Here is a 25,224-nt window from a genome sequence, read left to right as displayed (position 1 = left end):
TTCCTTGGGGCAAGGTCATCACTTTCAGACATCATCACGCCACAGGGGCACCTAGTGAAACACCGTAGACATAACAGAGTATAAAAGAGGATGTGCTGAACCCATGCCAGGTTGCTCAGTTGGCTGGAGCGTCATCCCATATACCAAGTCTGCGTGTTCAAGTCCCAGTCAGGGCACAGATCTAGCTTGCGGGTTCAGTCCCCAGCTGGGATACCTACAGGAGGCAAATGATTAACATTTCTCTCTCCCCTCCCCCACCCTTCTGCTCTCTCTAAAACCAATAAACATATCCTCAGGTGAGGATTAAAATAATAGTAATAAAAAATTTTAATTCAAAAAAGAGGATGTGCTAAAGGGACAGGAGGCATATATCAAAACAAAACTATGACATAATGGGAAAGACAATAGCAGGTAATATTTATTAGCCATTTACTATGGTACACACTACACTTTGGCAACTACATGATACCTGAGGTAACACTAAATTGACTTTGCCTTTGTACTGTACTGTACTCTCCAGGGAACTGTTTCACTTTTAGCTGGACTCTGGACTACAGAGAAGCTTTGGCATCCACTTCTCTAAACACATACGCCAGCAAAAAGGAGCAGAGTACCATCCACTGGCAATCTCCGCCACAGCCCTGATCCTCTCCCTAAGAGCAAGGCCCAGGGATGTGCCCAGAAGCAGCTGAGCCCCAGAGACCTAGACAACAGATTTCACTTCACAAGGGCACCACGGGACCAGACTCCTTCCTTCATGGTCTGTAGCCTTTTCCATGCCAGGCACCAGCAGTCCCTCCCACCCCACCCGATGCTTAGACTAAGAACTGCCTGGTATTAAATGAGGAAGCTGGTTTGGAGAGCACTGGTCACAGAGATATCTAAGTTAGGCTCTTCTGTCTCTGTCCTGGATAGTTTAAAACTATTTAGAAAAAAATCTAAGTGGAATATACTTAGGAAATTTTTTTTAGGAGACAGGAAATTAACTATTTTATATTCAAGATGAACAAAAGATTAATGAAGTTCTGAGGACCCTAGTTGCAGGAAAGGGAAGACTGCTCAGCCTAAGCTGTCTCACAAAACTTGAAAGCCCTGATTTGAAATCTTTTCCTTTCCTCCTTCCATATTAGAGCTGAGAATCCTAAACCGATTTTAACTACAAGCCATGCCTTAGTCCAAACAAAATCTCCTCTTTCCCCAGGCTTTAAGCATGACAATTACGTTGAGTGGAACAGATCATTTCTTTCTGCCAGCACCTGACAGAAACTGTACAGAGATGGCTGATCCCGCACCCTATTATTTTCATCTGCACCCAACAGCTGATGGTGAAGGATGAGGCTCAGACCAAATGAGGCCATTCGGGTGAACGCACAGGGTCCGGGGCAGACACTGAAGGTCAGCCAAACAGAAGTCTCTTGTCTTGGTCCTCTTTATTATTTGTGAGGGACTGAAAACGCTTCCCGAGCAGCTTATTAGCTGTTTTTTGTTTCATATTCTTTGCCTCAACCCAGGAATAACTGTACCGAAGGGGAGCTGGGACAGTGCCGGGGGGAGCCCACCTGTGCCTTCTGAGCATCTTCCCCGCTGTGGGGTGTAGGGTTGGAGTCTGAGAAGCTCTCTAGGAGTTCACATATTTTCTCCTTTCTTTTCAGAGGCTGACAGTTGCTGTGATACTTGCTTGGGGATGGAACCTACTCTGTGTGAGGGAAGCTCTCAGTGACAAACATCAGCGTTTTTAGACCGCCTTGGCTTGGGGAGAGTGTGCCTAATGCTGAGGCCTAAGCCCACCAGCCCGAAGGATGGGAAGTCTGGGGAATTCCTCAAATTATTTCTGAAGAAGAATCTTGCCCCTGTACAAGGAAATAGCCCAGGAAAAACACCTGGGGTTTTTTGGTTGTGTTCTGTATATAAGGGTGTGCCTTCACTTAATCCTCTCTAATCTGATGAAATTGAGGCTGCTGCATCCTTAGAGGAGGGGACAAAACAAGAATTAAGCAGCTGTCTCTTTTAGGGGGCCTCACAGAAGCTCTTAAAAAAAGAAAGAAAACATGTGTGTGCCATATTTGTCAGGGGGTGCACATTATGATATTTTGACAGGTACATTCTCAGAAGATGAGGCTGTGTCATTCAATTCACATATGGTGTCTAGCCAACAGCAAAGGTCCACAGTCCATTTTCAGCATCATGCCTAGATTTCATTTCCGCTTGCTTGAATGTTAACCATAGGACAAAGGGCCAGGAAACTTCCCAAAGGAAATAATAGCTGTTCTCATTTGCTTGACTTTTTTTACTTTTGGGGTGGGGGGGGAGAAGGGTTGAAGAGAGTTGAATGAAAGCAGAAAGTAAATAAAAAGGAGGTTTTTTGTTGTTGTTGTTGTTTTAAAATACTAGAGTCCTGGAAACAGTGGCTAACTGGAAAAAGTGTGCCTTTCTTCTCTCATGAGTCCTGTGCGGAAACGACAGAGGAAATTCAGCTCAAGATATTTTCTCTGCAGCCTTGAATGCAGGAGTGGTGGTAGGTCAACCGAAAAACAAGTGCTATCTGGTGAAGAGGCCCTTTACCCATCTTGAGCAGAGACAGCTCTGCCCTGAGACATCCCAGGCCTGCCCCGGGCCACGGGGCCGTGCCAGGCTGCGTGCTTTACCACGAGGCAGCAGTGGGAGCCAATTGTGTGGCTGCACAAAGCAGGGCTTGTCTGTAAAAGGAGAAAGTCAGTTGAGAATGGAACCAGCTATTCTCTTCTTACCTTCCCCGGGCCTGGGGCAGGGATGGGGCGGGGAAGCTGCTAAAAGCATCAACACAGGATGTGAGAGCACAGCTGGGATGACAAAGCCGCAGTGATTTTTCAAGGTCTCTGGAAATGCACCAGGACATGAAAGACAAGTCTTCCCTTTGCTAGGCCTGTTTTTCTAGGGGCCCACACACCTCTGCACTGGACTCACTGCCCCGCGTAATTGGAAATGGCAGTGACTCAATAACCATCAGAGATACGTGACTTCCATCTCAGGAAAGTACTTTTAAGCACATCCTCTCACATGAGAAGGACAGCTTTTTTCCCTCTGTCTTCTGTTGTTCATCACCACGGGTTGTTTTCCTGGAGGCTCTGGCAGAGGCTATAATGCAGAGGAAGGAAGTTCTCCAATGCAGAAGATTCTGCTCACTCACGGGGAAGTGGTAACAAAAAGTGGAAATAAATCCCTCTTACCTTCCTGGTTACAGCTGGATCCAGATAGCCTTTGAGCTTTTGGATGTATGTATGGGGAGGATTCTTCACCTGGAATCGTTCCTGTGGGAGCACAAAAATAAAGTAAAAAGCATGATATGTACGAAGGCATGACAATCGGCCATGTTCAAACAGATGAATACTGTTCATCCAAAGCTGAAAGGCACCCACAGTATGAATGTGGCCCTGCAAATAATCATTACGTGCTAATGATGCTATCACCCTCTCTGCAGTAGGAGAAAAAGGAAGCTCAGAGAAATTCAGCACTTCCCTAAGATAGCACAGCTGTGGTGGTACAAACGCATTTGAACCCATGTCTGCCCTAGTTAAGTCTATGCTGCTTTCCCTGTAGGGCCCTGCAGCTCCCACTCTAGGAATAATGTTCTGCCCAACCAGTAAGCAGGTCCTTTTCTAGCAGGTCTTCAGTCTATTGCAGTTTTTGAATATCTTCAATGTTAGCAAATATATTTCTCTTTTGAATATTAATTTTTTGAAAAAACCAAAAACTTGACTCAAACTTGTTATAAAAAAAAACTTACAGTACTTGTTTCAAAATGAGTAATGAGTCTATTGTTAAGAGACTGGAGCGAGTGTGGGGGTGTGTGTGTATTTTGTGCAAATGTATACACATGAGTGTGATTACTAATGAGCTCCTAAGGCAGTTCCAAACCAGAAGGCCCGAAAATAGTTTAAGCAAAAGGACAATCATTGAAATAGGCATATCACAGATATGAGGTCTGTCTGGAAAAAGTCCAGCCATTGTTAACATAATGAGAATGGTTTACACAACATCAATGTAACCTGGCAGCCAAGGAGAGTGGACTGGAATGCGCATGTGTGAACAATGACGACTTCATTGTACTAATCACTGTGAGGGGGTAGGGGGTAGATGCCATTGAGTGGGCATGTGTACCTTGTAGCCATCACATTCAAAACAACTGAGCAAGTAGAGTAACGAATCTGCATCAAATTTTACATTCAGCTTGAGCATTCCTCCACGGAAACTACTGAGATGACTCAGAAGGCCACAACTACAGGCAACTGGTGATTGGCAGCTTCATCACAAAAATGCGCCTGCTCATGCATCGTGTCTTGTGCACAGCTGTTTGGCAAAACATCAAATCACCCAGGTGATTCAGCTCCCACACAGCCCAGATTTGGCACCCTGAGACTTCTTGCTTTTCCCAAAACTAAAATTGCCTTTGAAAGGAAGAGATTTTAGACCATCAATGAAATTCAGGAAAATACAACAGGATACCTCATGGTGACTGGGAGAACTGTGTGAGGTCCCAAGGTGCCTAATTTGAAGGGGACTGAAGTGTCTTTGTCTTATGTATAATGTTTCTTGTATCTTGTATCTTCTTCAATAAATGTCTCTTTTTCATATTACATGGCTGGATACCTTCTACACAGACTTCATATATATGAATAATTTTTTTAAATTTTATTTATTTATTTTTAGAAAGGGGGAAGGGAGGGATAAAGAGAAGGCGAGAAACATCAATGTACCAGAGGTACACTGATTGGTTGCCTCTCACTCACCCCCAACTGGGGACCCAGCCCACAACCCAGGTATGTGTCCTGACTGGGAATCGAATCAGCGACCTTTCGGGTCACAAGCCAGCACTCAATCCACTGAGTCACACAGCTAGGGCATATATAAATGATATCTGAAAATAGATCAGGCGTAAGGCCCACGAATCTGCATTCTAACAAGTTTTGTACCGATGCTGTGGATGGAAGGACTACACTTTGAGAAACTCATGCCCATGTGTATCAAATTTTATAAAGTCCAAAGCAGCATAATATGCAGTCGTAAAAAACTGTGTACAACTGAAATGCCCGCAAACTACAAAATGAAGAAGTACTTGTATTATGTTCATACAATGGTATATTACAATGACAATGAATATACTATACTGCACGTAATACTTGTTTCTACATAGATGGATCTTATAAACCTGGATTTGAGACAAAAAGAACACATGATTTAATTCATAAAGAGTTACGCAAAATAGGCAAAATTAAATTTTAATGGTTAGACACATACATACATGATTTTATTTATGTCTGTGTGCGTGTGTGTGTGTGTGTATGAGAGAGAGGGAAAGATAGAGATAGAAAAATGATAGCATAAAAATGATAGCTGGAGGGCTGTGGTGGGGGAAAGGAAATACTAAGTATTCCTTGAAAGGCCAGCAACTCTCTATTTCTTGACCTAAATACTAGTTACATGGATACTGGCTTTGTCCTACTTGCTACATTGTTCCTAGGTTTCACAATCTTTTCATTATGAAATCTGGACAATTCCTATCAGGTTCTCCTCTACCTACAACCCAAATGATGTTTTTCTAGTAATTCTTTAGAATCTGATTATTGCTTATACCACAATGGAGTTTTTTAGTATTTCACAACGGTGACATTGGCCAGCATGTTTAAGCATTTGTTTATCCCATGTGAATTGCATTTCTCCAACACAGGGAGCCACAGCATTCTTCATGATCCACTCAAGTCTTGCTCCTTAGAGATTTAAAAATGCTACAGATTATCTCGCCCTGCCTGGTGTGGCTGAGTGGGTTGGGCATTGTTCCACAAAGTGAAAGGTTGCTGATTCCCTTCCCAGTCAGGGCACATGCCTAGGCTGCAGGTTCAGTCCCCAGCTGAGGAGCAGGCAGGAGGCAGCAGATTGATGTTTTTCTCACACATCAATGTTTCTCTTCCTCTTCTTTCCTCCCTTCCCCTCTCTCTAAAAACAAAAATAAAAATCTAAAAAAAAGAGATCATCTTATTATCAAAAAAATAACCGTATTAGTGAAAGTATATATATTTTATTTTTCTTTAAAATAGAAGGAAGTAGCTTATAGTGAGACACGTATCAATCTTTCCCCTTTATTTAAAAAATGATCAAGGTAAATTTTATAGTATATAAATTATATCGCAACAAAGCTCTTAACATAAAAAGATCAGCATATTGTTCCTAAGTGTTACCCCCAATTTTCTACCACAAGAAACATCTCTAGTGTCATCACTATGTCTGTAGAAAGTCTTTTTTAACTTAAAATCACCATCACTTCATTAAGGGACCAAATAGAATCCAACTGCCTTGGGGTTTCAGCAATAAACAGCCCAGCTGAAGGCTCAAATAGTCACAAGAGCTCTGATCTGAAAAGTGAACTGGTGAGCTAACTAGAAACCAGTTACTAGTTCTAACCTTGCACATAGCAATAGTTGATGTCTGAGATACATTAGGATATAACACTTATGCTTTTTAATAATATAATCCAATTCAAATTTTCAAGAATTCTAGGACTAGGGACAATGCAAAACTATGCTCCCCTCTACTACAGCAACCAATTACTTCTAACTATAAGGTCTTCAACACATGAACCTCATGGAATTTTTACTCTGGCTAATGTAGTATTTGCTTGAGAACCTAAAATTTAAATCTGTGGACAGTTGCTGAGAGATTTCTAATATTTGTTCTTTTAGGCAGTGTCTCCACATCAAAAGAGCCATATTTATTCCTTTAAAATAACAAAATCTGGTTCAATAGCTCATAAAACATTGGCGTTCGCTCAGTTAGTGAATCCCATTTCCGACAGCCAATAAATGGAGCTTTCTCCATTTCCTATTTAAGATTAGGGTAAACGAGAAAGGCCTCCTCAAATACGGGAGTGGGCAAAATTAGACTTACAGTTGTAATACAAAAAAAAACCATAATTAATAAACAATAATATAAGAATAAACTTGGTTTTGCATACTCACAACAGTAAACCTACTTTTGCCAACTCCGGTATATGCATTTACTGGTCCTGCAAATATTTCCTTATAAGTATTCCCCTGAAATTATGGACAAGGTCTAAGTGTAATACTTTTTCAAGTGTGCTTATTAGCATTTGCTTTGATGTTTTTGGCACATTTTTCACTTTTTTGAGTCACTTATTAACGTATTTCCAATAAACAGAAAATGAAGAAGCCTAATGTTTTAAAACACAGTAGGTCTACATTACAGCCATCAGCTTACATCCAGGGATTCAAATAAAACTGTAATGGCCAAAGAATACAAAGACCCAATCATTTTTGTAAAACTGAAGGTTGTTTCTCTAATCTTAAAAGGAGCTTCTGTGTGCCCTGGCTGGGTGGCTCAGTGGATGGGGTGCCAGCCTCAGAACCAAAGGCGCGCCCGTTCGATTCCCAGTCAGGGCACGTGCCTGGGTTGCGGGCTAGGTCCTCAGTAGGGGGAGTGCCAGAGGCAACCACACACTGATGTTTCTCTCCCTCTCTTTCTCCCTCCCTTTCCCTCTCTATAAAAATAAATAAGTAAAATCTTAAAAAAGGAGAGCTCCTGTGTGAGCTATAAATCCAGCATCTGTCTCACCAAGGCTTTTCTGTCTGTTTCTTCAACATGGCCATTTGGACAAAACAAGTAGTTAGGGGAGTGCACTGGAGAACGACAGCGCCTTACCAAACACATTTTTATTATGAAGGGCTTCGGATAGATTATGGACATATTTATTTATATTAATATTTTTTCTCTAAATATTAGAATTTTTAGGCTGATTTGAAACCCTGAACTGCCCTGGTTGGCAGTATTCCATCATCCTCACTTCCAGGTCTGCTTCATTTCTCACACGCTATCCTCAATAACTAGTTATTACCTACTTGTTCAGCATCACTGATATGGGTAGCTTGATTAAATAAAGTCCTCAACCTGAGTTACATTGTTTAGAAATATTACTCTTGGGGGACAAAAATATTATTTAATTATGGTGATTTGACAATATGGATTTATAAGCATTTGAAAGAATGTTTAGAATACAAATTTCTAATTTTTCAAGTAGATACCCAGAAGGAGAGTTGTTGGGTCACATGGTAACTCTATTATTATATTTTTTGAGGAACTGACATACTCTTTTCCATAGTGGCTGTACCAGTTTACATTCCCACCAGGAGTGAATGAGGGTGCCTTTTTCTCCACAACCTCTCCAACAAAGTTATTGCTTTGTTGATAATAGCTATTCTAGCAGGTGTGAGGTAGTTTTGATACTCATTTCTCTAACAGCTAGTGAAGTTGAGCATCTTTTCATGTATCCGTTGGCGATCTGTATGTCTCATTCACAGAGACATATGCACCCTTATGTTCATTGCAGCATTATTCATGGTGACCAAGACATGGAGACAACCGAAGTGTCCTTCGCCAGGTGACTGGATAAAGAAGATGTGATACATACACACAGTGGAATACTACTCAGCCATAAGACAAGTTGAAAAATTGCCATTTGCCAACAACATGGATGGATCTTGAGAATATCATGCAAAGCAAAATGTCGGACAGAAAAAGTTAAGAATTTCATTCACATGCGGGTTATAAAACTGAAAGCAACAAATGAACAAACAAGAAAAACAAACAAAAACTCATAGACACAGACAACAGTATGGTGGTTACCAGAGGAAGCGGGCTGAGGGAGAGTAAAGGGTAAAGAGAGTCAAATATATGGTGGCGGAAGAAGATACAACTTGGGGTAGTGGGCACACAGTGCAATACAGAGAGGATGTATTACAGAGCTGTACACTTGAAACCTATGTAATCTGATTAATCAATGTCACCGCAATAAATTTAACTTAAAAAATAAATAAAATAAAAAATGAAACACAAGTTTCTTACAAAATGTCTAATCAATATAACATCACCACCACACTGACCTCTTGCCATTTATCTCTTTGTGTGATCAAACTTTCTTCATGGAATGTTTCTGGATAAGAAATAAAAATTGCTCTGAGGTTTTCATCATTCCCCATAAGCATTCACAAAAAAAAGGGCCTGAACCCATTTCGCAACACTCAGGCCCATTAGATCGCAGAGTGCACTAGGAGGGGCGTAGAAAGAAAGAGAAGGGGAGAACAAGCCTGAAAATCAGGATCTTCATTAACTTTTCGTGTCGTTTGCAAATATTTTACTTTAATAGAGTGTCAGGAATTCCATTTCTCTGGTAATAATCAGGACATGTCTTCTCACAGCTGAAAGTGACACTTCATTTATGCAATCCCAGGAACACAATTGCCTTTTCATCTGGGGCAGGACTTTTGCTTCTCAAAGGTTAACTTATCTTTTAATAATATGTCTTACCATATTCTTTACACCTGTTAACTCACTCAAGTTTTCCTGGGTGTTAGGTCAAAATTAACTCCACTTTATAGATGGAGAAACTGAGGCTCAGAAATTAAATGACTTGTCTTAAATCATACATACACAGGCACACACTCATACACATAGTGCATACCAGGGATTCGAACTCAGGTTTTCTGAGTTTCTGATCCTTGTTCTTTTCACCACACTGTAACAAGTGTACTCATCTTGTTTTTGATAAAAGTTTTTAAAATGGTAGAAATACATCCCTGGCAGTTGTGGCTCAGTGGACTGAGTGCTGGCCTGTGAACCAAAGGGTCGCCCGTTCGATTCCCAGTCTAGGGCACATGCCTGGGTTGCGGGCCAGGTCCCCAGTGGCGGGTGCACAAGAGGCAACCCATACATTGGTGTTTCTCTCCCTCTCTTTCTACCTTCCTTCCTCTTTCTCTAAAAAATAAATAAAAATTTTTTAATGTAAATAAATAAATATGTGGAAATACGTTCTTTTCTGAGTCCCAGTATGTAGAAGAGTATCTGGTACACCATTAATCCTTAATAAGGTTCAAAGAATTACACTTCTTTTAAATGTCATATACAAGTCACTTCTCTCATAAATTAAGGGTAAATTTTTAAAGTTTAAAAGTATGCAAAGAGGTTGTAAACACTGTATAGAGCATTCAACCAGGGGGCCCTGTGCTAGAAGTCAGCCAAACTAATGTCAGAGCTGAAGACCATCTGCTGATAAGCCTGTGTTGTATCTCTGAACACAGAGATACAATGCCTCTGAAACTGCGTAGTGCCCTTCATTATTATACATTTCTCATTAACTCAGTCACTCAGGCCAGTGCTGGCTTCCCCTCCCCCACGGGCCTTCGGGAAGGTTAGGCAGCCTAGACACAGGTCTAGCCCGCAGATAAGGAGAAGACCAAGCACTTACTGGACTACACTTCATGACTAAGGTTCATTCATGTCCACTACAGTGCAAAATGGAAAACCAAGCCATTCTTTTTTTTTTTAAGAGGATTTTTATAACAGTTTATTTGAGCCCCTGCTCCCCTCTCCCCAAAACACACCCAGGCCATTCTGAAGGGATGTCACCAAAGTTAATTGGGTAAAGTGACAATAAACAAAATTAATCATCAGCAATGCTACAACATGGCCTTTCCTATTAGACACAGACAGGCAGCCTTAGGTTCTTCAACCAGCTGAGCTGTGTCTTTGGGGCCTCCTTCCCTGCATGCCCCCCTTTCTCCACCTAAATCTAATAAAGTTTGTCACCGAAAGCCTTTCCGCATAAAGAATTGGAATTGGACACTCCGCTCATCTAGCAAAACATTTCTAATCCTTTGCATTCTCTCTATCCATGTGCATAATTACATGAGAAATTACTTAACTGAGGTTAATTTGATGTTAGCTGGACTTACACCAGCATGTTATAAGCATTTTTGCTCTATAAATTATATTTAGATAAGCAGCTTCACAATCAAACAGAATTTCACTCAAATTTATCTTATACCTTGATATTCTTAGGTCTAAGGAAAGAAACTATTGTGACATCCGAAAATAAGGAAATGGATGGCCATGGGGGACACACCGATCAGCTTCTCTCCCAGTTTGGGGGACCCCAAGGTCACTGGCTCTATTTCAGAAGCGTATGAGCACAGCTACATAAATTGCTTCCGCACCCACAGGGATAAATCAGATGTCACCATCATTATGTCATTATCAATGTTTTGTTATTTTGATCCTGTAATAATTCACTTGAGACAGTGAAAATTCATAGAGGTTTGCTTTTGTGCACATAAACTCACTACACTTGAGTGATTTTTTTCCCTCCTAGAAGTTGAAAGTAGTTGGGCTTCCTTTTAAGTCTGAGTAAGCAAACTACAGTCTCTAAATGAGACATAATTACTACCAGGACCATTGCCATCAGTGAGCACTGGTTTGCAGGATATAACTTGGTACTAAATGCTCTTCAGAGCTATGTTGACAGGAATAATCCATGTCCTCAAAGAGTTTACCTTCTAATATAGACAATGTTGACATGAGTACACAAAGGGGCATTAATATTGTATTCTGTCTATAAACAGAATGATTTACACAGTATACCAGAGGCTAAGAACAGTGGGGGCCGGTGGGGGTTGGCGGGGAGGGGTGGTGCCAAGCCAGAATCGGGGTTCCTAAGCAGAAGGGCCTAAGGGAAGCCATAACATCTCAGCCTTCACGGGACTAACCATTTATACAGACAGATCTAGATTCTCTCCAAGAAATTCAGAATACCAAAGTCCCAAGAGAATGCATATTCCATGCCCCACCTCAAAAAAAACCATGACACTTCAAAGAGGCTGCCAGACTGTCCCACCTACAGAAAGTGTATGTATAACAGAAGAGGCAATTTAGGAAAAGTGCGGGGGAGGGGGTGCAGGTATTAAGACTCTACCTACTTACAATAATAGATAGAAAGGAAAGAAAGTTAAGACAAGATTCTAATTTTGTCTGACAACTACCAGAGGCAGCTAGTGCCAGCTGTGACCCTATTTAGAAGGGTCCCTGTGGTTATTACTGAAGAAACATTTTGCTAAACAAGTCCCTGACTCTGAATATATTAAATCTTTTTTTTAATTCTCACCCAAGGACATTTCCATTTGCATTTTTAGGGAGAGAGAAACATCAATGGGAGAGAAGCATCAATAGGTTGCCTTCCTATGCCCCCAGACCGGGGATCCTCGCTAGGACCAGGGGTAAACCCGCAACCTAGCCGTGTGCCCCAACCAGGAATCAAACCCACAACCCTTCGGTTGCTGCATGACGCTCTGACCACAGAGCCACACCTGCCAGGGCTGAACATCTTAAACCTTGCTATCACATATAAGTACGTCTCCTGTTTCTAGGCACCATCATAAAAAATACCAAGGCCAAAAAAAAAAATTTGTGTCATTTTATTCTATAATTCATCCAGAACACATTATGCAAGATGCTCTATAAAAAGCACAAAATGAAACAAATTCAATTCCAAAACATTAAATCTCATCTTTGAGACACAACAGACATTGCTGTAATACAAAGTAGAATATGATAAGAACCATATGTGATCCTTTGGAAGTTCAAAGAAAGGTAAGACTCTTTCCAACTGAGATGATCAAAGTAACTTCCCTGGAGAAAGTAGCTTTTGAATTGAGTTTTGAAGGACAGGCAGCATATAGATATCCTGGGACGGTGTGAAAAGCAGGAGACAGAGGAGTTTTCCAGATGGGGGAGCATGGGGACAAAAGCAGGCAAGCATGGGGCATGTGCGAGGAACTTCACGGGGCTTAGCTGGGTCTCAGTAATAAACTTTATGAAAGGTAATGGCAAAAAGGACCTAAATGGTAACTTGGAAGGCACAAAGGCAGATGTCAAATAATAGGCTAATGGGTAGGACAGACAGTAGAGAGTCAGTAAGGAGCTGTGAATCGTGAAAGAGCATATGGGGAATACTCTGTAACTCTCCTTCATTCCCAACTTTAAAAGTTGGCCATTTCTGCACTGGACTAGACTTGAAAAATCAGCATGTCAGATTCATTCCACAGCCATAGTTTCTTGGAGAGCCTGAAGCGTTCTTCAGCTCTGAATATGAAATCATTTTCCTAGTCCAAGAGGAGAGAACAACTTTCCAAGTGTTCCATTACAGCTCTCAGGCTGAAAATAACTTTTGATGAGACTTTTCCAAATAATTTCCTTTATTTAGACTAGCAAAAGTTTCTTCTAGTTCAACAGGTCTTTCCTAATCATAACATCCTATAATTCATCCTCTAATAGGTAGTAGTAATTGGACTTCTTTAATCCTATTCAGAGTTCATCATTTTCCCAATTTAAAAAGTATTTTAATTGAATTTGTTGATTTTGTAATGAAGGAGGTAATATTAATAAAGGTTGTTTATTATCTTAAGTTGTCCTAAGAAAAGAATGAACTGTGACTCCGCTTGACATGTAGCAGTGTTCAGTAATTATAGTTGTTATTGTTATTAAGGCTCTAAGAACTGGATACAGTGATGGAAGGTTGGGTTTATACTGACAAACCCTTAAGATAATCATCTAACCCTTTGTTTTCTCCCTTGGAGAGCCAAAGCTTTCTCTTCTCTTAGATAGACATTTCTTAAAATACAGACCGCCAAAGACCTGTGTCCAAAACATTTGAGGATACAAAAATTCTCCTGACCAAGTCATCGAGTATTCAAGCATCTGCATTTTCTTAAATTCCCCAAGTAGACCTTCTGCACACTAAAGCTTCTGATTGTACTTCCTACTTTGGATACCTGAATCCCTCTCTTTACTCAGTTTACAAAGAGGATATGCATATCCTTGGTAAACAAATACTAAAAAATATTTTCAGTTACACTTAAAGATACAGACTTACATTATAAAACCATAGTTACAGATTATGCTTTCAGGAAATTTTTGCAGAATCTCTGGGGAATATGCTTCCTGTAAAAATGTAAGGGGAATAAACACACCTCATTGTTTCTTCATGTGAAAAATGAAAATATGAAACCTTTCTCCCCCATTTATTACAATTCCAGAAACATTACTTAAGGATTCCTTCCAAACAAGAATAACATACAGAAGATCTTTCAAGTCTCTTGAGCTAACCATGTATCACACAAATAAAACCTGGAAGAGGAAAAAAGAACCAAGTTCTGATCCTGATCAAGTCAAAAGAAAACAAAAAGACCAAATAAGCCTTAGATTTCTTACAGAAACCATAAGATATTTCAAGACTTAGATAAAAGCAAAATATTTTTCAGTCACTGAAGAATTTGAAAGAATGGCATGTTCTTATTTTAAGGATTGCTTTTCGTACCAAAATTATATTAACTAGATTCTCCGAAACTTTATTTGCCCCAAATCAAACAGCATGCAAATACATGGGTACCATTTTCAGAATTTCCATAGGTACTTGCGGAACTGAGTGAACTGTGATATTTGTGAATGGCATAATTTATGTCAAGGAACCTTCAAAGTAGATAATATGGGAAGAGGTAGAGAAGGAAGCTGCCTTCCAGTAAAGTCAACAAGTGTCTAATACATGCAAAGAAAGTATCCTTATGAAGAGAACATAAAGTTTGAAAATAGGGAAAGTTATCAGATCTTAATCATGCCCGTATCGCATCCTTACATTTACTCTAGGCATACTTTTAAACATAAGAACCAAGCTCAGAATACTAAACTTCAACATTTATGGCTGCTGTTTATAGTACAGAAACCATTAAAGGTAGTGTTTAATGGTAGAACTTGGTTTTAAAAATTCACTGATATAGCATAAACCAGCTTCTCCATAGGGGATAAATAAAGTGTAGCAGCTTTTCAAAAACAGTATTTTTTCTAGGAACAAACTGGAAGCTTTTATTTTATTAGAATAGCACTAAAAAACATTAAATACTTAGGGATAAATTTAACAAAGTATGTGCACTGGGAAACTTCAAAACATTCCTGTGAGATATTAAAGACCTAAAGAAATAAAGATGTTATGTTCATAAATCTGAAGAATCAACATTGTTAAGATGTCAGTTCTCCTGAAATTGATCTAAAGTGACAACGCAACTTCAATCAAAATCCTGGAGGCTTTTTCTTAGAAACTGACAAGCTGATTCTAAAGTTTATATAAAAATGCAAAAAAAATTAGAGTAGCAAAAATAATTTTGCAGAACAAAGAGTATTCACACTACCTGATTTCAAGACAGTAATCAAAACAGTGCTGTACTGACAAAAAGAGAGAAATGAAGATCGGAGAAACAGAAGAGACAGTATAAAAGTAGGCCCACACAATTTGTTTTTTCAAAGATACTAAGGTAATTCATGAGAAAAGAGCAGTCTATTCAACAAATGCCTGAAACAGCTGGATATACATATGGGGGGGAAACAGTGACTCTCCAGCCTTATTTCGCCTCTGTGCCAAAATTAACTCAAAATAGACCAGACACTTTAACCTAAGAACCAAAACCATAAAATTCCTAGAAGAAGACATAGGATAAAATCTTTGTGACCTGACATTGGGCAAAAATTTCTTAGGCTACAGAATGCATGAAACACATAAAAAATAAAATATTAACTAACTTAGACATCGTCAGAAAAACCGTTTTTTGAAAGGCACTGTTATATGAGAAGGCAAGACACAAAATAGCAGAAAATATCTGCAAAATATATGTCTGATAAAGATGTGCATCCAGAGTATATTTTTTAAAATTTCTGCAACTCAATAATAAGACAAATGGCCCAGTTTTTTAAAATAGGCAAAAGATTTGAGGAGATTCTTCAACAAAGACGATTCACAAATGACAAATAAGCACATGAAAAGATATCCAGCATCGTTAGGGAAATGCAAATTACTACATCTTCACTGTCATTTCATGAGATTTACTTACTCCATCATCTTTTTTCAATCTCTTCTTTTGAAAGATCGGCATTTTGTTTTCTAAAACATTACAGTCATAGCACCTAACACATCACCCTTCACAAGCTGTACTCAATATATCATTTCACTGACAAAAGAATTGATGAAAACAGCCACAGTCACATGGTGATCCAGGTCATCCACTGGTAATTAAAAAAAAACAATTTCCAAACCATTATGGTACATTTCAGAATCCAGAAAATTTCAGAAATTTTTTGTACCAGCTCAACTACTTGCTGGATAACTTCCAAAATCCTGCTTGACTTTTCTATTTTGTGGAAGCTGAACAAAAACAGCCTCCCACAGAAAAAAAACTGTAAGTTAAACGCCCAAGGTTAAAACAATGTAAAGTAGTATTTGTATTACCAAGCAGAAATTCTCGACTAAAACACCTTACTAAGTCACTTAAGTTATTTTCTAAAAGAGTGTCAAAGGTCTAGCCAATAAATTGCCTATATGATTATTCATTTCCTGTAACAGTGTTCCCAAGTTTACAGAAGATGCTCACTCATTCAAGTTGATGTCAAACAAACAAGGCGATGTAAGGGGTCATCTCTGCCAGCGAAGGAGTTAAGTCAGACTGAGCGCTGGGCTTCTTGCCCTCACAGCACTCCTGACAGTGCATTTATATCAAGCTGACATCAAAGGATTTGTATTGAAAGAAATAATTCCCCCCTTTCTTTATGTCACCTTTTCCCCTTTTTCTGCTCCCCCCATCCCTGTGGGACAGGCCAGCATCTTTTCTTCCCGCTATAAAAACTGGATGACAAAAGGAGTCTCTGGAAGAGGGAAAATGTACACCTGCTTCAAGGTTCAGACTCATGTTTCCATGACTCCAGAGACATCAAACATGAGATAGCTCATCGTACAAGGTTGGCACCTACTTCTCCAAGGATCCAGAATCAAGGGATCAGAGACCCTCAGTGAGTCTTAATGGAACAGAAACTTGGCTTAATGGAGGGAAACTGAAAGAAACTTGCCTTTTTTTAAACAGCAACTAACCCACTACCTTTACTCAGATTTGGAGACTTCAAGGAACGGAAGACAGTCTCTTTTAAATCTCAAGCCAGAAGATAACCCAGAGAGAACAATTTTTGTGTGTGTGTTTTTTTAAGTTTGGCAAAAATACATGTCTCATAGCCACTTTATTCCTGCACACAACTGGAACTCAGGACAAATTAGCACCAGCATCCATTTAGAGTCTTTTCCCATCTTCAGGAGAGTTTTGGGGACGCTCGGATCCACACCATCTCACTTCACTCTTTGCTTTCCCTTGCCAGTGCAACTAAATGCTTATTCAATGAAGAGATGAATGAATGCATAAGTAAAAGCAAGATGTAATACTGAATACAACATAAAACAAATGAAACTATCAAAACTGGTAACCATGGCAGAGGCTAGCGTTTACTAAACATTTTCTTCTCTCTGTGCATATTCGAATAGCCTACACTTCTCATCCTCCTTTGCAGGTCTAGTCAGTGGAATACACTGCTGCTGATGCTCATGACTTCCAAGCCTGGCCCAGAGCACACTCTCCAGGTGTGTGCCTGCACGCTCTTTCTTCCTTTGACTGGAGACAACGTCCTGTGCAGGCTGAAGCTATACGTTGGAAACAGCCTCTCCTGTGTCCCTGATTAATTTCATAGAATTTAACCCCCAATGGTCAACAATACCAACATGGATTGTTATGTGAACCACAAGTTTAGTATGTAAATCATTATACATCTTGGTACCTGTAGTAGATTGAATGGTGGCCCCCAAAGACACATGTGCACGTCCAAACCTCCAAATGAGTGAAAATGACCGTAATTAGAAAAAGGGTCTTTGCAGATGTAATGAAGTTAAGGATCTTGAGATGAGGTCAGCCCAGACTATCCACATGGGCCCTAAATACAATAAGTGACCTTATAAGAAATAGAAGAAACAGACATGGGAAGAAAAGGGAAAGGCCTATGAAGATGGAGGTAAGCCTGGAATCATGCAGAAACATGCCAACCATGCCAACGCCTAGAGCTGCTACCAGAAGCTGGAAGAAGCCAGGGAAGACTCTCCCCTAGAGCCTCACGAGGAAACACGGCCCAGCCAGCAACTTGTTTCCGGACTCCTGGCCTCCACCACTGTCAGAATACTTTGCTGCTTTAAACCACGTATTGGTGATAATGTCATGGCAGCTCTAGGAAACTAATATGGCATTTATTTGTTACTCTACTGTTACTCTACCTTATGGAATTTAGTAACAGAAAACATGCCTACATATATCAAGTGACTAGATCACAGTACTTAGCGCATCTTCAATGAGATGCATTTTGAGGACACAAAAGTACAAAAAAAGTATTCTTCACTAAGTAATTTTAGTTATTAATGATTTAGTTAATAAAGACATTGGTATCTTATTTTGAAACTTTATATTGTAGGGAAAAGACAAATAATTACATGTATGTTAGCAACAAAAGTTTAACGTAAAAGAAAACTGATAATTACACAATCAGAAAATTCAGTAAAGCTTAAAAATTAATTTGGAAATATCAATTTAAAATCAATTTTTAGACATATATTTTCATGGTCTAGATAATTAAGCTGAGAAGCAAATTCTCCCTGCAGCAGTGAGGACCTCTAGCTAATCCTCACATCCTCATTGCTAATACCATCCCCCACTAAAAGGAATAGGTCTGGGGCAAGGAGAGCACAAGTTAAGCCCAAGAAAATAAGTTCTGCATCATCAAACAAGCTCGCAAGGATTAACAGAGCCATGCCAAAAGGACACAGGAGCCAGCATGAAGGGATTCCCATATGTCAAAATACTGATAATGTGAGTCTCTAAAATAATATCATTGATTGAAACACATTAATTCTGAAAATCCCGTAAGTTCACAAGGTTACTCACCAAAGGAAGCCAGGGAAAACTCATTTATCACCTTTGGAGGCATATTTTAAACTAAACTCTTACTTTGAAAATTGTTAATTGAGGGAATGAATTCCAGGAATAATTATATATTCCACAGTAACCCAAGACCCAGCTGAACACTCCAGTTGCTGGCCTAATGTAGGAGGGAAATGTAATTATAAAATCACCTTTGTGCAACTCCTCATGAAACTGATTCAGCAAAAGATTCTCCATTGATTTTAAAGCTACAAGGTACAAGACTAATAGGTAACTAGATGTATATATGGTACCAAATAAAATATTCCACAGATTTCTTTCAGCTCAAGGAGAAAAACATAATTATACACTGGAGGATTAGGGTTGTGACCTGACCCACTGCCCAGTATTATCTAATGGCGAGATATTAGACATTATTCATCTCCTACAACATCTTAGGCAGAGATAGCATCAACTTACTGCATTTTCATGTCTAAATTCTGGTTAACAGGTAATTCAGGAGCTCAGACACCCCTAGGAAACATTCAGGTAAATGCACAAAATAAAACTTTCTACATAGCCGCTTCTTCACTGTATGAACAGCATGAATAAAAGTCTGTTCTAGATTCAAAGAGACTTAATGAACATAACAGCCAGGTGCAATGTGTGACTGGCACTAGACTAGATTCTGATATAAACAAACCACATAGAAAGAACATTAAGGAAAACTGGAAAACATGAACTGAGTAATAAGCAATATTAAAGAATTATTTATTTTAATTGCAATTTATTTGGACACAAGAAAATTCTCACTTTTATAAGAGGCAAATGAATTAAAAAAAATAAACTAAAAAAGAATAAAAAAATCTGAAATCCAAAAGAAGAATTACATAGAGGGAAAACACCTGGTATCAAAATGATAAAATAAAAACCGAAAGGGTTTGCAAGATAGAATTCCCAAAGAATTAAACAGATTTCAAAAGCCTTGTAATAGTTTAAAAATAGATAGTATTTCAACATACCACAGAATTATGGAAATACAGTAAAAATGCAAACAATTTAACATCAAACAATATTAAAAATAGTAAAAATATGAGCTAGCTAGAGGGCTGAATCAGGGGGAGAGGGAAGGCGAGATGGCTGTCTGGGAACCCAACAGCTGGTAAAGCCGGAATGAAGTCCTGCGGCTAAATGTAGAATCAAAGCCTGGAACTTGAGGGCAGGGGCTGAAGGTAGATTAAGTTGGAGTCTGGGAGCCAGCGGAGATGGGGGAAAGGGCATCACTATTTGCTGCATTACTATCGTTTCCTCAACTTCTTCCCCACCGTCTATGCTATCCATGTGCTTGCTCAAATAATTAACACGGTGGCCACCAACACGGAAGGAGGCCACAGCCTCCCGCTGCCACCCCGCCATGGCACTGCTTATATATTATCCTGGCGGTCCAAGGACAAGCCCTCAGTACTGAGAATCTGAGGGTCCGCAGGAAATAATGCATCACTATGCAGTAATGTTTGCTTACCTGGCAGAGAGTTCTAACTAGCTCACAAAAACATGAACATTTTTTAAAAATCAGCAATATGTTAATTAGCTCTTCAATTTTTTAGGAAATTTTATTCCAGGGGCAAATTGGCATCATTATTGATACAAGTTTGCCAAGAAGACACTTTGTTTTTTGAAAGAAATAGTGTCAGGAAATATAAGCGAAGGGTTTAAAAAATAATTATATCCTTAATAACTAAATACATTCCAAAGATTCCAAAGGTATGGGTCAGTTGCGTTGAACAAGACCAGAGCGCAACTCGCACTGCAATGAGGCGCCTTGGCGTAGCGGAGCGCCTCAGTGCCACCGCCAGGCTCGGCGCGCGCAGAGCGGCTGCAGGGGCCTTCCCCTTTCCTCATCGGGACACATGCCAAGCCCTGAGGGTTGAAAGCGAATCTCCCTGAAGTGCTTAATACAGGAAGCTGAGTCAAGGTAGGCATGATTCCCTGCCACCTTTTCACTCTCACCTTTTTTTTTTGTTTTCATTTTGATCTCCTTCTCCCATGCAATTGCACATAAATCAAGGAAAGAGGAGACCCTAGCTCTCACTAAGGCTACAGTGCAAAACAATTGCTGGCCATTAGGAGGCAAGGCAGAGTCACCCTAAACCACCCTCCAAAATACACCTCGCCATCAGTACCAGCGGAGCCGCAGGGAAGCTTTCTACCCCAGCTGGGGTGTGGCACCACTAATATTTCAGGACTGGATCCTACATCCATGCAATCTGAACCCATAGGCATTAGTCACTGAAAATGTCCTGAGTTTATGACTAACCTCTTCCACTTCATCATCCAGCAGAAGCACAGTTATGAATCAATCACCCACCAGTTCAATAGCTGCCCTCCAACCAATAACACCTGAGAAATCACAGGATGAAGCCTAGGCAATAGCTTCTCACCTACTACAATTTCTGTTTCAGTGAATCATTTCCAGATTCCTGTGTAACAGGAAATAACTGAAAGGGTTTATAAACTAGAGTTTGGCAATATGCGTTCTCATCTCACTAACTAGCCAGGGGGGCCTGGTACTGCTGACCTAGTCATACCCTTGAACCTCAGTTTCATCATCAATAAATTAAGGGAATGAGTGAACAGGCAGGAAAGGCAAAAGGATTTACACTTTACTTCATATGCTTCTAATACAGTTTTTCTTTTTGACAAGCATGGGTTAACTCTCCAAGTAGAAAAGTAAAGAATGGCTTGAAATAAATGGTCTCTAACAACCATACCTGATATAATGATTTGAAAATTCATCCAGGATCTCTAAAACTCCCTAAATGCAGCTTTTACCCTAAACTGATGGGAAACAGTCAAGACTCCAAAGCCAAACAGTGCAGCACAGGGCCTGTGTTTGAGGCAGAAGAAAGAGCAAGGGACATCCTCTGTCTATATAGATACTAAGAGCAAGGAAAGAGCCCTATTATTGCTATGCAGCTGAGGGTTTTTATTTGTAATTGTCAAAGGAACTTAACATTTCCAGCCTTTTTAATCTCACAGTACTATCTGCTGCTATTATAAAACCTGCCTCAGTGTCCCCACAGAATTCTTGACTTACTGTCCTCATGGGAATTCACTCTGCTTACTACACACAAAAATAAATTCTCTGGGATGCACTTCACAACACCCGAAACCCAACAGGGAAGCCCTTCTTTCTGTGGCCCCATGGAGATGGGATTGAAACAGTTCTCCCAAGTTACTTTAACTTAAGAGGCCCACTAGCTGCTCAGATCTTCTTTATATTTATGCACTAATCCGGGAAAGGACAAAGGACCATTACTGGAATAGTCTTACTATAGAAAGCTCTTTGGGACTGAATCTCTTAAAAATCACTGGCTCCCTGGAATTAGCCAAAGAACTTTGTTTTCATTTCACCATGGGTAGGTAAGACAGAGCTTCATTGCACCAATACCAATACAGACTCCTTCATATCTACATCAGGCAGCTTTCCCTCTTTAAAGGCGTTACCAGAATAACAAAGTTTAGTTTCGCTTTATCATAAGCAAAGTAGATGAACAGGAAGAGGAAGGTGAAAGGATAAAGCAGCAGGAAACGGTTACTTCCCAGCTTCCGCCTACCTTCTTTTCCCTTCTGTCTTCTCTTCCTTCTCCACTGTCTCCCAGATACATCATTTAGCTATTCTTTCTTTCAGTCAACACACTTTCAATTAAGCCCCTAGTTTGTTTCAGGCACTAAACAAGGTGTTGAAGGTACCCACACAGGTAACTCAGTCCTGTTGGGGGAGACATTTATATACTTACAAAACAAAGAGAGAGACTAATGCAACCATATGAAAGTATGAAAAGGTTGATGAATAGTATTAAATTCAGTTGACTTTCCTAAACTGAATTGGGACAGAGCATTTTATTTTAACTCTCCATGTTTGCCTCCAATTCTCAAAATCATTTAAGGATTTCAGTAGTAACTACATTTTATAGATGAGGAAAATATAGATCATTAAGTGGCAAATATCTTTATTTTTAAATTTTATATTATAAATTTTCAAATATATACAAAAGTTGAGAGTAGACTATAATAAACACCAACATATCCCACTAACAAGAATGAACAATTATCAAGATTTTTCCACATTTCCTTTATCTGTCCCTTTTTTCTTTTTTTTCTTTGATTAAATATTTTACAGCAAACCCGTATCATTTCACCCTTGTATTGGTATACATTTTCTTAAAAATAAGAACAGATTTTTATATAATCACAATGCCAAACCAACAAAGTAAACAATAATTTCTTAGAATCATCTAATAATTTCTCTGAAGTCACTAATCAAATATCTCCACTTTTCTCAAAAAGTCTTTTCATAGTTAGTTTGTTCAGATTAGGATCCAAAGCAGGTCCACACAAACACTTAGTTATTTCCCCCAAGGTCTCCTCCCCGCTCCCCACCTTTTTCCACATCTCGGGTTGTTGCAGAGGTAAATATCTTGTTTACTGGGATATAATTTCCCTTATCAGTCACTCATCCCTCCTCCCAGTCTATGGCAACTATTAATCTACTTTCCGTCTCTGTGAATTTTTCTATTCTGGACATTTCATATAAATGGAGTCATAAAAACAAATGTATTTTGAGCATCTCTCAGGTAAGGTAACGTAGAGAGATATAGGTTAGGTACTAAATACATATATCATATATATTATATATATATATATTTTATATATCTATATTATATATATATATATGAATGACATGGTCTATGTAGGTAACTTAAGATAAACATTCAGTCAAATAAACACCAATACATTATAGTGACCCTATGAATAATACATAATACATGCTTTAAGCTAATGGATTTTATCTTTTCCCTTAGAAATATAAATGGAAGAAATTATATTCATGTGGGTGACACAGTAAGTTACCTACGTGTGACAGAAAGTCCAGTTTTCTGCTGTCACAATTCCCACCATGACCACTGTGAGCTCACCGCAGTGGTGAGGCGGGTGCATGGGGCTCAGTGCCTGTGCTAAACTCCCTGGCTTTCTCTCCCTCTCAGGAGAGAATTCCAGAATGCAAGCCAGAGGAATAGGGGTAACTTGTGTTCTTTTTGTTTTATGTATATTATTCACGCCCTTGAGGACTTGGTGTAGAAGGGAGCAGCACCAAGTTCCTCCTCACTTTCCATTATGGAAAGGAGTCCAGGGAGTAGACCCCAGAACGTGCACATTCTCTAGAATCTGACCGCCTATGCCACATTATCCCTGTATGACCTTCAGCAATGATTCAATCTCTAAGCCTCAGTTTTCCCCATATGACAAATGGAGATGCTATTAAGTATTTTCTTAGTCTGCTTTGAAGATTAAGATTAAACACAAAGCTCTACTAAGAAAATCTGCTTACTAAAATGCTGGCTACTGGCAATAATAATAATAATAATTATTATTACTTCGCTATAACAAATCACCCACAACTCCTCAGAACTGATGGAGCCTCTTTAGCTTGGAGCTCTCAGCTTGTGTGGAAGTGATTGCCAGAAAGGACAAGGTGAAAGTAGCTAAATTCTCCACGTCCTGGCATATTAACATTTAAGGCAATAACAACCTGAACTTTGAGGAGTTGAAAATCAGACAGATAATCAGATTAACTAATGTGCTCCTCGGAGCCTCAAGCTGCCCTACACTTCCCATCCACCCTGTGCAGCTACTTTTGGTCTGAGAGAAGAGTCTAGCTGTTAGAAATCTTCCATCGTCAGCAGTCTTCCCTTTCTGGCACATTGGAGATACAAAAAATTAATAATTCATTAAAGCCAGAAAGGAGCAGGGCAAACTGAGTTGGCAGTGAATATTCTGCCTGTGTGAGGAAGGAAGGATGTTTCAGCCCTCCCTCACGGCGCTAACTGAATGGCCTCTGGAGGCTGCCTCCCCCTCCCCTCCCCTAACCTGTGATACTGTAGAATTTTTCACCCCCTTGGACTTCCCTCACTTGTGTGATTACCACATGCGAAATTAATCATGCCTATTATATTTCTTCACTGTCATAAAATTATTTTTCCCTCACAATAATATAATGGGTTTAGATAATACTCATTAAAAATTAAGTCTCAAGAAAGGAGATTTTAAGTGTCATTCTTAAAAGTGATTCTTTTCGATCACGGTCATATGAGCAGCATACTTCCCCTTCAGTTTCTATCTATTTTTGGTGCTCAAATATAGCACGGGGAAGCAAGGAGGATTTTTACCATCACTTCATTACTGTTTTAGTTTGGGGCTTAGGTCAAACAACACACAACTAGCGCTTCAGAAACTCTGTATGAACTTCAGACATCTACTTCTTAGGAAACATGGAAAACCCCTTAGGAAAACCCCCTCTGCTCCCCGGACACATTTTATCCCGACAATAGGGCTCCAAGGGAGCTCTATTAGGAGGAATTACAAGACTCCTCAAAATTTTTAGGGTGGCATGAGGAAATGGACACAAGCGCCCTGAAGCTCAAAATGAAAGAGCTAATAGTACATATCTTACACAGACCTAGGCTTTACCTTTAGAGAGTGACTTTTCTAAGTTTTAAAACAACTAGCCTGTACCTAGCCC

The 25,224-nt window shown here is 39.6% G+C and overlaps 1 protein-coding gene across 5 annotated transcripts in view; it reads right to left on the bottom strand.

The window, feature by feature from the left end:
• Positions 1–25,224, bottom strand: part of FMNL2 (formin like 2) — a 300,538-nt gene that overhangs the window by 106,591 nt on the left and 168,723 nt on the right. For all 5 annotated transcript variants that reach the window (XR_008528208.1, XR_008528209.1, XM_054562400.1 and 2 more), the window contains exon 3: positions 3,207–3,287. Coding sequence is in view for 3 of the 5 variants with exons in the window: in XM_054562400.1 (XP_054418375.1) it covers positions 3,207–3,287 (81 nt within the window). In the remaining 2 variants the exon portion in view is untranslated. The remainder of the gene's footprint in view (positions 1–3,206; positions 3,288–25,224) is intronic.

Source organism: Pteronotus mesoamericanus, unplaced genomic scaffold (genome assembly GCF_021234165.1).
Source record: "Pteronotus mesoamericanus isolate MK-2021 breed Mesoamerican mustached bat unplaced genomic scaffold, CSHL_Meso_final scaffold_651, whole genome shotgun sequence".
Classification (NCBI taxonomy): Eukaryota; Metazoa; Chordata; class Mammalia; order Chiroptera; family Mormoopidae; genus Pteronotus; species Pteronotus mesoamericanus.
The sequence above is the reverse complement of the archived record's forward strand: the minus strand, read 5'-3'. Positions and strand labels throughout refer to the sequence as shown.